The sequence below is a fragment of the Xenopus laevis genome, chromosome 6L (assembly GCF_017654675.1).
Source record: "Xenopus laevis strain J_2021 chromosome 6L, Xenopus_laevis_v10.1, whole genome shotgun sequence".
Taxonomy (NCBI): domain Eukaryota; kingdom Metazoa; phylum Chordata; class Amphibia; order Anura; family Pipidae; genus Xenopus; species Xenopus laevis.
This window is the reverse complement of record NC_054381.1, coordinates 163,774,589-163,788,980: the sequence shown is the minus strand read 5'-3', so window position 1 is coordinate 163,788,980 and position 14,392 is coordinate 163,774,589. Positions and strand designations below refer to the sequence as shown.

The 14,392-nt window shown below is 46.8% G+C and overlaps 1 protein-coding gene across 1 annotated transcript; it reads right to left on the bottom strand.

Annotated features, from left to right (window-relative positions):
- Positions 1–3,047: 3,047 nt before the first annotated feature.
- LOC108718626 (solute carrier family 52, riboflavin transporter, member 3-B) lies at positions 3,048–13,987 on the bottom strand. Its single transcript, XM_041566764.1, has 4 exons — positions 13,905–13,987; positions 10,213–11,964; positions 8,104–8,227; positions 3,048–4,341 (listed from the first exon to the last, which is right to left on the bottom strand). The coding sequence occupies exons 2-4, from the start codon at positions 11,199–11,201 to the stop codon at positions 4,129–4,131; spliced, it is 1,326 nt and encodes a 441-aa protein (XP_041422698.1). The 5' UTR covers positions 11,202–11,964; positions 13,905–13,987; the 3' UTR covers positions 3,048–4,128.
- Between the last annotated feature and the right edge of the window lie 405 nt (positions 13,988–14,392).

The following is a 14,392-nucleotide window of genomic DNA, read 5'->3' as shown; positions in this document are numbered from 1 at the left end:
TCAGCCTGTACCCCTGATTCACTTCCCAGCTCTCCCTGTAACACCCCTTTCCCTCCTCTAATCTCATTGGCTCCCTCCTGTCTGCTGGGAGGAGCTACTGGTGAATCAAGCATCCGACCCTTCCTTGTACCTATCTAATGTATCAGCCTGTACCACTGATTCACTTCCCAGCTCTCCCTGTAACACCCCTTTCCCTCCTCTAATCTCATTGGCTCCCTCCTGTCTGCTGGGAGGAGCTACTGGTGAATAAAGCATCCGACCCTTCCTTATACCTATCTAATGTATCAGCCTGTACCACTGATTCACTTCCCAGCTCTCCCTGTAACACCCCTTTCCCTCCTCTAATCTCATTGGCTCCCTCCTGTCTGCTGGGAGGAGTTACTGGTGAATAAAGCATCCGACCCTTCCTTGTACCTATCTAATGTATCAGCCTGTACCACTGATTCACTTCCCAGCTCTCCCTGTAACACCCCTTTCCCTCCTCTAATCTCATTGGCTCCCTCCTGTCTGCTGGGAGGAGCTACTGGTGAATAAAGCATCCGACCCTTCCTTGTACCTATCTAATGTATCAGCCTGTACCCCTGATTCACTTCCCAGCTCTCCCTGTAACACCCCTTTCCCTCCTCTAATCTCATTGGCTCCCTCCTGTCTGCTGGGAGGAGCTAGTGGTGAATAAAGCATCCGACCCTTCCTTATACCTATCTAATGTATCAGCCTGTACCCCTGATTCACTTCCCAGCTCTCCCTGTAACACCCCTTTCCCTCCTCTAATCTCATTGGCTCCCTCCTGTCTGCTGGGAGGAGCTACTGGTGAATAAAGCATCCGACCCTTCCTTGTACCTATGTAATGTATCAGCCTGTACCCCTGATTCACTTCCCAGCTCTCCCTGTAACACCCCTTTCCTTCCTCTAATCTCATTGGCTCCCTCCTGTCTGCTGGGAGGAGCTACTGGTGAATAAAGCATCCGACCCTTCCTTGTAACTATCTAATGCAGTGCTGTCCAACTGGCTGGCATTTTTCTGGTCTCCATGGTGGAGGGCTGATAATGGAAACCAGTGTTGACCACTCACTTTTTAAACCACATCCATGTTGCCACAACCAATTTTAAAGGAACAATGAAACCAAAAAATGAAAGTGTTTTAAAGGAAAGACAATATAATGTACTGTTGCCCTGCACTGGTACAACTGATGTGTTTGCTTCAGAAACACTACTATAGTTTATATAAACAAGCTGCTGTGTAGCCATGGGGGCAGCCATTCAAGCACAGGATACACAGTAGATAACAGATAAGTACTACTATAGTTTATATAAACAAGCTGCTGTGTAGCCATGGGGGCAGCCATTCAAGCACAGGATACACAGTAGATAACAGATAAGTACTACTATAGTTTATATAAACAAGCTGCTGTGTAGCCATGTGGGCAGTCATTCAAGCACAGGATACACAGTAGATAACAGATAAGTACTACTATAGTTTATATAAACAAGCTGTTGTGTAGCCATGGGGGCAGCCATTCAAGCACAGGATACACAGTAGATAACAGATAAGTACTACTATAGTTTATATAAACAAGCTGTTGTGTAGCCATGGGGGCAGCCATTCAAGCACAGGATACACAGTAGATAACAGATAAACTCTGAATAATATACTATTATATACTATTAGAGATGCACTGTATACACTATTTTGGATTCGGCAATCCTTGGTGAAAGATTCAGCCGAATCCTGAACCGAATCCTAATTTTGATATGCAAATTAGGGGCAGAAAAGGTAAAAGTGGAAAAAAATCTTCTTTTGTGACAAGAAGTGACGTGATTTCCCTACTCGCCCTTAATTTACATATGCAAATTAAGATTCGGTTCGGCCAGGCACAAGGATCCAGCCGAATCCGAATCCTGGATTCGGTGCATCCCTATATACTATAGAACTTATGTTGTACTGCCCTTTAAGGAATTCTCTTATGGGAGTTAATAGAGCTGCTCAAGTTGAATTCTGCAATGAAATCCATTTTTGAAAAGACTTCAGTCTCTCTTTACTGCTGTACTGCAAGTTAAAGTGAAATCACCCCCTCCCTTTCCCCCAGCTGCCCAGCAGCAGAACAATGGGGAGGTAACCAAATAGCAACTCCCTGACAGCTGTATTGCTAAAAATGCTCCCCACCTAGTGGTAGATATAAGAACAGCAATCAGTAGTAACAATCCATGTCCCACTGAGACTCCTCCACTTACATTGAGTAGGAGAAACAATAGTTTATCTGAAAGCAGTTCCATTGTGCAATGCTGGCTCTTTCTAAAAGTACAAGATGAGACGCAATGACCTGAGAGGGTGCCGTCTCACCAATATAACAAGGAAAGAAAATACATCAATTGGTTCAAGGATACAATTTAAATGGTACAATGAATTACTTGCAATGTACACACTGTCATTTACTTATAAAAACTCTACCATAACAATCATGACAGAATCAATTTATGGTGCTAAAAGCTGATTTTACAAAATTCCTTGTTGCCCCAGTATATATTTGTTTTTTGCACCAGACATTAAATGATATAACATTATGGTCACTATTACCCAGGGGTTCAATGACTTGCACATTTGCTATAAGTTCTGGCTCATTAGAGATCACTAGATCCACAATAGCATTTTTTCTGGTTGGCTCCTCAACAACCTGTGCCATAAAATTGTCATGTAACAGTTTATAAACTTGTTCCCATTAACTGATCTGGCAGTATCGTTGCTCCAGTCAATATCTGGCTAATTCCCCCATTATCATTACTTTACCCAGCGCCAACGTCTCCTGGGGAATGTGCAGCTAATGGGTTCAGTGTTCAGTACAGAGAGGTGCCCCCCAGTGCAGGGGCTGGGCCCATGGAGTCCCCTAATATCTGCAAATCATCCAGTAACAGACAATCACACACAGACGGACCAATGAGATTGTTTATTGGATGTTACAGTAAATACACTGTTGGCCATTAGTGTGACCTACATATCAATTCCTTCTTTGTGTTCCCCTTTCCTATACCCCCCCCCCCACTACTTTATACCCACCCTTTCCCCTATTACCCCCACTCCAGAGCCAGGCCAAGCAGTATTGCCCCCCGTTCTGTTTATTATATCACACTGGTGCCTGTGCCAATCACAAGTCTGCAGGTCACACTACACTTTTACTAATGGGGAGCAGATTTTGAAGCCATGGGAAAAGTAGTTGTCATTGTGTGATGTTGTGTGTGATTGATAATCCATTGGTTTCGACAATAAATGTTCTTTGGAAGTGCCCCCCCTTCCTAAATGGTTTCACTCAAAACTACTTTCCAGCCCTGCTCCACTCAGTCCTCTGTATAACTCCTCCCATTTCTCCATGTGTAGCGCCTCTATAGCCCCTCCCAACCTCTCATGTAACCCCTCCTGCTGGCTGTATAACTCCTCCCATTTCTCCATGTGTAGCGCCTCTATAGCCCCTCCCAAACCCTCATGTAACCCGTCCTGCTGGCTGTATAACTCCTCCCATTTCTCCATGTGTAGCGCCTCTATAGCCCCTCCCAATCCCTCATGTAACCCCTCCTGCTGGCTGTTTAACCCCTGTATAACCCCAGTATAACTCCTCCTATTGTTCCATATGGAGTCCCTCTCTATAAGTCATTTGGTCCATGTTTTGCCCTTGGCCCTGAGCCATTCCCTATATCTACTTCTCCCCTTTTATAAAATGACCCAGTAAGTCCCCCTATTGCTTTCTATATACAGTATATATATATATATATATATATCATGCCATTTAATATAATGTGACCATATGCCGACAACAATAATGGAACATTATCAGCTGAGCAGCTCCATGTGTTGCTCCATGTTACTCTTCCCTGTGACTCCTCCTCCAGACATAGAGTCAAACCCTCCCCATGTGGGTCCATCTATTATATAACCTTGAGGAGGTTCCTGGGGGACTTATAAAGGGGTATTTTATAACAGCCCCTTGTGCCCCCCAGTCCTTTCCTTATACAATATACCACTGGTCTCTCCCATTCATCCCTACTAGTTACTCTACCCCCAAGTCTCTTTCTGTTGTCCCCCAAACCCTGGCGCATACAGGTGTGAGATTTGGGGAACACACATCTGGGTTTGGCAGTACTACATGGGGCAACTGTTAGAACAGGGGTCCCCAGAATGGAAAAGCTTATAGACATTTACTAGGGGGAACATGGTGAGCGCTCCCACCATTGAGCCAAGTTGGACGACTGCTCCGCACCATACGAGGGCCCGGTGTCCTTCATCTCTCAGGATCACCCCAATAATCACCTTGACATAAGAGAGGATCCCCACAAACAGCACCCAGCACAGCACCTAGATGGTTAAAAAAAAAGGTGAAACAACTTTTAGTGGGAAACATACAATACCCCCCACTAATAATTACCTGACTGATACCCCCAGTTATTCAGCAGCTTCTCAATGTAATACCCATTATTCTGCCCCCCATGACCCCTATCTCCCCATTCCATTGAGATTAAAGGTAGAGCCATGTCAGCTGATGGTCTGAGAAGCATTTCATAAGCAAAGTGGACTTTCCTGCTCGTGTGGCCCCATCATGTAATGGGGGTACCTGGGAAATATAACAGTCTCAGCCTGGGCACGGCTATGGGCCTTTACTGTGTAACTCAGACATCGCACACGTCAATGGAGAACCAGGAAAACTTTATTATTTCCACATGGGGAAGGACTGGGCTCAGCACTAGAGCAGAGAAGGACCCAACCTCGGTGTCTCTCCTCAGTTACAAACAAATAAACTGAACACTCTCACAATGACCCTCTCACATCCTCACTATTCACACAGTGATCTCTCTCTCTCTCTCTCTCTCTCTCTCTCTCTCTCTCTCTCTCTATCTCTCTGTCTCTCACTCTCTCACGTCTTTCTCTCTGTCTCTCACTCTCTCTCTCACTCTCTGTCTCTCTCTCACGTCTTTCTCTCTGTCTCTCTGTCTCTCTGTCTCTCTCTCACGTCTTTCTCTCTCTCTCTCTCTCTCTCAAATCAAATCAAATCAAATGAGCTTTATTGGCAGGACCAGATACATTAAGCATTGCCAAAGCAGGTAGAGGGGTGAAATGGGTGGGGTTAGGGGGGGTAGTTTATGGGAATAGGGGAAAGTGGGGTCTCTCTCAGTCTATGACAGTCTCTTATATATTGTGCAGCTATTGTTACTGTCCGTGCCTCTTCTCCCAGTAGGAAGTGGAGTTTCCTCTCTTCTTTTATGGATTTGAAGTCTGGGATGTGACGGGGGAATCTCTGGAAGTGGGGGTCCCTCAGTGCTGAGTATTTGGGGCACTGTAGCAAGAAGTGGGCCTCATCCTCCATGGCCTCCTGGTCACATCGCTGGCACAGTCTGTTGTCTCTGGGTCTGTAGGTCTGTCTGTGCCATCCCTGTTCTATCTCCAAGTTGTGGCCACTCAGTCTGTACATACTCAGGATCTGTCTGTCTTTGGGGTTCTGTAGCCTTTCCAGATATGGGGCCATTCTGTACTCTCTCCCCAGTGATTGGTAGATAGAAAGTTTCTGGCAATTTGATATTTCCTTCCTCCAGTCACAGACGTATTGCTCTTTGACTTTGTTTATTTTTTGTGTTATTTGGCCGTTTGTCTCTCTCTCTGTCTCTCTCTCTCTCTCTCTCTCTCTCTCACTGTCTCACTGTCTCTCTCTCTCTCTCTCTCTCTCTCTGTCTCTCTCTCTCTGCTGAGAAACAAAGTTATAGGGGTTCCATGTGTAGAGACCCTGAGGTTTGGGTACTTTTAACTCAGGCAGTCTCCCCTTGTAATAGGACACCTAAGGGTCGTTTGGTTAACTCAGGCAGCTATGTCCCTTGCTGGGTCCACATTAGTTCACAGAGATTGTCCACTAGGTGTCACTGTTTGATAATATAAAGGGGGTTAGCACCGTGTGCTTGGGGTCTTTTCCTATGGGACAGTGCCTCCCAGGGATGTACTGTAGGGCCAGGGCTCTGGTTCTAAAAGATCAAGACTGAAATAGAGATAGCAGTTGATTCTGTAATAATCACTCCAGGAAAGTCAGGGTAGATAGTGAGCAGCCATGGCTCCAACGAGGAGGATTAGTGGGGTTAGTACCCCGTGGCATTTGGGCCACTAGCTCAGGGAAAACTATAAGGCTGAGTTGAGGACCAGATAGGGTGCCAAGACCCAAGACCCCAGCAAAGGGTGAGGTGAGGACCACATCGGGTACCAAGATACAAGACCCCCGTAGGAAATCCTGAGAGTTAGTGCTGACCACCTGAGAGGGAGAAATTACTCAGTGAGAGAGGGTAATTATCTGTGAAGGATCCTGTGATTTTATGGCAAGGTTATAGGGGTGCCATAGCTGCTGAGAAGCAGAGTTATAGGGGTGCCATATCTGCTGGGAAGCAAGGTTATAGGGGTGCCATATCTGCTGGGAAGCAAGGTTATATGGGCAGCATCTGCTGAGAAGCAAGGTTATAGGGGTGCCATAGCTGCTGAGAAGCAAGGTTATAGGGGTGCAATGTCTGCTGAGAAGCAAGGTTATAGGGGTGCCATATCTGCTGAGAAGCAAGGTTATAGGGGTGCAATGTCTGCTGAGAAGCAAGGTTATAGAGGTGCCATATCTGCTGAGAAGCAAAGTTATAGGGGTGCCATATCTGCTGAGAAGCAAGGTTATAGGGGTGCAATGTCTGCTGAGAAGCAGAGTTATAGGGGTGCCATAGCTGCTGAGAAGCAGAGTTATAGGGGTGCCATATCTGCTGGGAAGCAAGGTTGTATGGGCAGCATCTGCTGAGAAGCAAGGTTATAGGGGTGCCATAGCTGCTGAGAAGCAAGGTTATAGGGGTGCCATATCTGCTGAGAAGCAAGGTTATAGGGGTGCCATAGCTGCTGAGAAGCAGAGTTATAGGGGTGCCATATCTGCTGGGAAGCAAGGTTATAGGGGTGCCATATCTGCTGGGAAGCAAGGTTATATGGGCAGCATCTGCTGAGAAGCAAGGTTATAGGGGTGCCATATCTGCTGGGAAGCAAGGTTATAGGGGTGCCATAGCTGCTGAGAAGCAAGGTTATAGGGGTGCCATAGCTGCTGAGAAGCAGAGTTATAGGGGTGCCATATCTGCTGAGAAGCAAGGTTATAGGGGTGCCATATCTGCTGGGAAGCAAGGTTATAGGGGTGCCATAGCTGCTGGGAATCAGACCACTCGGTTTTGTTTTGCCATTCGTTTTGCTGATTCCCAATCCGGTTGCAAGATGTTAATGGTTTATTCCCCTTGTTAATGGCAGCGCTTGATGTTACTGATTTATTCCCTTGCTGGGTAAGGCTGGCACAGTATTCGGGGGGGTTCTGGGGCGGCACTTACAGGGGGGGAATGAGACTGACGAGAGCAAAGTTTGATTCTAACAATAACGGAAGAGAGAAAATTCCTTTGTGGATTAAGGATTAGATTCCTGGAGTGAGCTCTTGGGATTAGTCTGTGACAAGGGCAGCCGGGGAATAGGAATGCTGCTTATGTGGAACAACAATCACCCGCTGACATTCCATTGATCCATTGAGTAACATTTACTCTCACCTGTTCTACATGAGGGGCAAGAAGTGGAAGATTCCAATAAACAGGAAGAATTTCCTAGGAAATAGGAAGTAGAGGACAGTGGAGAGATGGAGGCAGATAAACTTGTTCCCTTGTGTCTCTTCTCCTGCCCAGATTGGTCTCCCAACCTTTCTCGTTTGGCCAGTTGGGGGGGCAGGAGGGGTCGGTGACCAGTTGGGGGGCAGGAGGGGTCGGTGACCAGTTGGGGGCAGGAGGGGTCGGTGACCAGTTGGGGGGCAGGAGGGGTCGGTGACACAGGTAGAACTGCTCGAGGATATTTGATTCACTGATATTTGTTATGAAATTGTGTTGGACTGAGTGATAAAGCAGAGAATCTCACTCCTGATTGGAGCAAATAAAAGGGGAACACTCAGGGGCTTTGCTTTTGACACATACAGTAAATACATAGAGAGAATTTGCTCAGGAGAGAAGAAAACAAGGAATGTTCTTTTCTATGAGGAAATAAAGAGAATATTCACAATACAATGTATGAGACATCAATACTTCCTATACTTACAATGATGGAGCCCCCAGCGCTGGAGTAAAGCAGAGGGGGGCACGGGCTCAGTATGGCAATGCCCATGATGTAGCCACCAATGCCCGTGCCCGTTACTGTCAGGATACCCATTGATACAAGTGATCTGAAGGGGTTAAATAACACAGAGGAGAATCATTAACTGAACTCTCTAGATCCCCCCTTGCTTGTTACTCATAAATACTCCTTGTGTTGCTGCTAATACTCTGCTTCTATCAAATACACCTCCATCAAGTTTAACCATTAATGTCTGGATCAAACCTGACCAACTGCAACTGATCCAGACCAAGATCCAAATACATTAAAATCAATGACCATTTTTTTGTCTCAGCGACAATCTTGTCTTGGTGACTTTTTTGTCGCAGCAAATTTTTGCAACAGTTTTGCGAAAAAAAAATTGTAGATAGCTGGTGAAATAATGTGCTCATTGCTTTCTGTATTCCCTCATTTGCTAAACACCATCCGACCCTTCCTTGTACCTATCTAATGTATCTGCCTGTACCCCTGATTCACTTCCCAGCTCTCCCTGTAACACCCCTTTCCCTCCTCTAATCTCATTGGCTCCCTCCTGTCTGCTGGGAGGAGCTACTGGTGAATAAAGCATCCGACCCTTCCTTGTACCTATCTAATGTATCAGCCTGTACCCCTGATTCACTTCCCAGCTCTCCCTGTAACACCCCTTTCCCTCCTCTAATCTCATTGGCTCCCTCCTGTCTGCTGGGAGGAGCTACTGGTGAATAAAGCATCCAACCCTTCCTTGTACCTATCTAATGTATCAGCCTGTACCCCTGATTCCCTTCTGAGCTCTCCCTGTAACACCCCTTTCCCTCCTCTAATCTCATTGGCTCCCTCCTGTCTGCTGGGAGGAGCTACTGGTGAATAAAGCATCCGACCCTTCCTTGTACCTATCTAATGTATCAGTATGTACCACTGATTCACTTCCCAGCTCTCCCTGTAACACCCCTTTCCCTCCTCTAATCTCATTGGCTCCCTCCTGTCTGCTGGGAGGAGCTACTGGTTAATAAAGCATCCGACCCTTCCTTGTACCTATCTAATGTATCAGCCTGTACCACTGATTCACTTCCCGGCTCTCCCTGTAACACCCCTTTCCCTCCTCTAATCTCATTGGCTCCCTCCTGTCTGCTGGGAGGAGCTACTGGTGAATAAAGCATCTGACCCTTCCTTGTACCTATCTAATGTATCAGCCTGTACCCCTGATTCACTTCCCAGCTCTTCCTGTAACACCCCTTTCCCTCCTCTAATCTCATTGGCTCCCTCCTGTCTGCTGGGAGGAGCTACTGGTGAATAAAGCATCCGACCCTTCCTTGTACCTATCTAATGTATCAGCCTGTACCCCTGATTCACTTCCCAGCTCTCCCTGTAACACCCCTTTCCCACCTCTAATCTCATTGATTCCCTCCTGTCTGCTGGGAGGAGCTACTGGTGAATAAATAAAGCATCCGACCCTTCCTTGTACCTATCTAATGTATCAGCCTGTACCCCTGATTCACTTCCCAGCTCTCCCTGTAACACACCTTTCCCTTCTCTAATCTCATTGGCTCCCTCCTGTCTGCTGGGAGGAGCTACTGGTGAATAAAGCATCCGACCCTTCCTTGTACCTATCTAATGTATCAGCCTGTACCCCTGATTCACTTCCCACCTCTCCCTGTAACACCCCTTTCCCTCCTCTAATCTCATTGGCTCCCTCCTGTCTGCTGGGAGGAGCTACTGGTGAATAAAGCATCCGACCCTTCCTTGTACCTATCTAATGTATCAGCCTGTACCACTGATTCACTTCCCAGCTCTCCCTGTAACACCCCTTTCCCTCCTCTAATCTCATTGGCTCCCTCCTGTCTGCTGGGAGGAGCTACTGGTTAATAAAGCATCCGACCCTTCCTTGTACCCATCTAATGTATCAGCCTGTACCCCTGATTCACTTCCCAGCTCTCCCTGTAACACCCCTTTCCCTCCTCTAATCTCATTGGCTCCCTCCTGTCTGCTGGGAGGAGCTACTGGTGAATAAAGCATCTGACCCTTCCTTGTACCTATCTAATATATCTGCCAGTACAATTGATTCAGGGAGTGACTTACCTGTCGGGCAGGTACATTGCAATACCACATGCCAGTGGATTTGCCATTGCAGCGAGTGATGCAGCCAGGTGGTAGATCTGCCCTCCATAGGGCATGCAGGAGTAGGTCTGCACTGCTGGCAGGACTGCGTTGGTGAGGGCATTCACCCAGCCCAGGACTAGGAAGATGAATAGACCCTGGAACCAGGTGTACCTCCTTTTGCCTTTTAGATTTCCAGTTCTTTCTTCACCTCTAGCCACCTGCTCCCCCATCATTGGGCTCTGTTCCACACCCCTTGACTCTACCACTGCTTCCTCCATATTTTCCCTGTCTTGTATCTGGCCCCTTTCCATGGGCATTCGGTTTAGGGTGATGAAGGCGAGCAGAGAGGTGATCATCATACCAGTCAGGAACAAGAAGAAACCCCACACAGGAAAGTGGGCCTTCTGGTATTGTGCAGTGAGTGTCACATTCACCCGAGTTCCGTTTGCCTCTGTTCCATTTTCAGATACACAATGTACCACACCAACTCCCTGGCCCAGAGCAATCAAAGCTGGCATTAGCCCACTTAGACCTTCTCCAATAAAGTAGGTAGTGATATAGTCAGGTCTGAGCCGACTCATGTATGGCAAGAAGGTGACAGATGAGGTGCAGTCTACCAGTGCCAGGCAGAAAATCAGAGCCAACAGGGCCGTGCTTCTCCTGGACCCACCCACCCAGGTTGTCTCATGCCAGAGGAAGGTCAACAACAAGCAGGCCACTGCCCCAACCACAAGCAGCAGATGTATCACTGGCGCCTCCTTCAGACGCCCAGGTCGGAATTTGTGAGTAAGAGTAACTGCTAGTGGGCCAATGTTGGCAAACTGGATTAGGAGGGTGAGGTAGGAGGGTAGTTCCCAGCCCTCTGGAGCATGTGGTACAATCAGGGGCAGTTCCACCCAGACTCCATTGATAGCTACCCAAGAGCCAAGTCCCAACAGGCAGCACAGGAGATGCACAACCAAAGCCATGTCTCAGTCAGATTTACAACAGATCTGGAACGGTGGTAAATATGTTCTGTGTATATTTAACTAAGTATAAGGATCCAGAAACCACAGCCTGGGCTTTAAGCTCTGCAGGAATAGTCACCAGGGTGGCACAACTCTGTGGTTGGTTTATTGCTGTTAGTCTTGCAGGTCTAATCTCCTCCAGATTAGAGGAAGAGTTGTAGAGTCAAATAACTTTAACTGTTCAGATCTGATGAACCATAGATGAATTAGAAAACATTTGCCTTAGATGTAACTGAGCAGGATCAGATGTCCTCTGCTCAGTTGGTAAGTCCTATGCTTAGTTGGTAGATGTAAGGGACAATAGTTGGATCAGATGCCCTATGCTCAGTTGGTAGTTGTGAGGGGTAGTAGTTGGATCAGATGTCCTCTGCTCAGTTGGTAGATGTAGGGACAGTAGTTGGATCAGAAGTCCTATGCTGAGTTTGTAGTTGTAAGGGACTGTAGTTGGATTAGATGTCCTATGCTCATTTGGTAGGTGTGAGGGTTGGGACAGTAGAAGGATCAAATCTTTGGTCAGTTGGTATGATATATCTGAAGCTTCTCTATCTAGTGGTTGAACATATTTATCTACTGAGATGCAGTCAGTGGTTCTGAGTAACAGTGCAATGTTTGGGCCTAAATGGGTCTGAGAAAAGGCTGATTATCCAGTGGGCCCTTACTGAGCAAATGGCCAACATCAACTGGGGTTGGCACCACAATTCTCCATTAGCAAAGAAAGACGAACCTGGAAAAGAGAGACGGTATTGGTCAGTGACATGGAGATGAGTCCCATGAGATCTTGGGGGTCCTGATTGATTTTGGCCAGTAGGAGGCAGTGGACCCTGGGTAGATTTTATTGGCATTATAGAACTCATTTACATGTGCAAAGTGCAATTTGGGTTCAGGTGCCATGTTTTTTTACCCAAAATTCAGACAAAATGATGTCTGCATCCGATTCTCTATCAATTGATAAAAGCACCTGTGAGAACAGAGGAGGTACCCCACCTGAGCTGATCCCCCAGTTTCAATAGGTTCACTATGTGAGATTGGTCTGAACAGACTTTAAGGGGCCAAATGTGAAAGTGCAGGGGGAAGCCTTGGACACAAGTACCTTTAATGAATGAGGCCAGTGCATTGTGTCCTCTCTGCTTGACCCCAACCAACTGCAGTTGCACTTTGTAAATCAGCCCTTGATGATCCCTGGCACTTTACACTCTAAAGCCGGACATTCATGCAATGCCTCCAGTGTCAGGAAAAAACGAGCAGGTAAGTGACTGAGAAAACCCTGACTGAGTGCCTCTGGGTGAGTGAATTAAGGTAATGAATGAGACACCATGTAAGTAAATGAGTCAGTCACTGAATGAGAGAGCGGAATTGTAACTGCATTGTCTTACTGCTCCCCTAAATTACACCTACCCCTATTGTAACTCCATACGGCTTTTAATATTGTTCCCCTAAACTACACCTATCTCGATAATACATTTTACGACTTCTCCCCTAAAGTACATCTCCCCCATCCTACCTCCATACTGCAATGTCCTACTGCTCCCCTAAAGTACATCCCCCCGTCCTACCTTCATCCAGCAATGTATTACTGCTCCCCTAAAGTACATCCCCCCGTCCTACCTTCATCCAGCAATGTATTACTGCTCCCCTAAAGTACATCTCCCCCATCCTACCTTCACACCACAATGTTTAACTGCTCCCCTAAAAACATCTCCTCCATCCTACCACCATACCACAATGTGCTACTGCTCCCCTAAATACATCTCCCCCATCCTACCTCCATACCACAATGTATTACTGCTCCCCTATTGTACATCTCCCCCTAACCTACCTGTAAACTGCATTGTCCTACTGCTACCCTCAAGTACATCTCCCCCATCCTACCTCTATACCACAATGTCCTACTGCTCCCCTTAAGTACATATTCCCATCCTACCTGCGTTCTGCAGTGTCCTACTGCTCCCCATTGTACATCTCCCCCCAACCTACCTGTATACTTCAATGTATTACTGCTCTCCTAAAGTACATCTCCCCCATCCTACCTCCATACTGCAATGTCCTACTGCTCCCCTATTGTACATCTCCCCAACCTACCTGTATACTGCATTGTCCTACTGCTCCCCTCAAGTACATCTCCCCCATCCTACCTCCACACCACAATGTTATACTGCTCCCCTAAAGTACATCTCCTCCATCCTACCTCCATACTGCAATGTCCTACTGCTCCCCTAAATACATCTCCCCCATCGTACCTCCATAACGCAATGTATTACTGTTCCCCTAAAGTACATCTCCTCCATCCTACCTCCATATCGAAATGTCCTACTGCTCCCCTAAAAACATCTCCTCCACCCTACCACCATACCACAATGTCTTACTGCTCCACCAAAATACATCTCCCCCATCCTACCTCCATTCCAGAATGTCCTACTGCTCCCCTAAATACATCTCCCCCATCCTACCCCCATACCACAATGTCCTACTGCTCCCCTAAATACATTTCCCCCATCCTACCTCCATACCACAATGTCTTACTGCTCCCCTGAAGTACATCATTCCCATTCTGCCTCCATACTGCAATGTGCTACTGCTCCCTATTGTACATCTCCCCCCAACCTACCTGTATACTGCATTGTCCTACTGCTGCCCCAAATGGGGCTTTCTCCTTGCCCTACTTACCTCTGAAGCTCAGTCAATTTGGAAGGCAAGATCAGTTCATGCTGAGACTTTGCTGGACTCTGTCACTTTCAGAGAATGAATAAATTGACTCAGGGCTCCAGGCTTAATGTATGAGGCTCAGCTGAGAGGGAGGGACATTCTTTCACAGGAGAAAAAAAATACTTTGTTGATTCGGTCTGTTCACTTACCCACTGCGTTCTCTCCTGCACAGGGTTACAGATACTTACCCATGATGTCTTGTATTTACTCACACTGGTTCATACCAATACTACCTTACGAAAAATGACCATGTAGGTACCCACACTGACCTTATTTTTATTCCCAGTGACAAAATAATGATGGCAACTTACAACATAGTCACAGAGAATTACTAGATTTCTTTCACCAGTGGCCAGAACTAGATATCAGAGACAAAGCTTGGGTTTGGTGACTCTACTTGGGAATGACATCTAGGGTCAATACTGTAGGATTGACCTGAGAGGAGATGT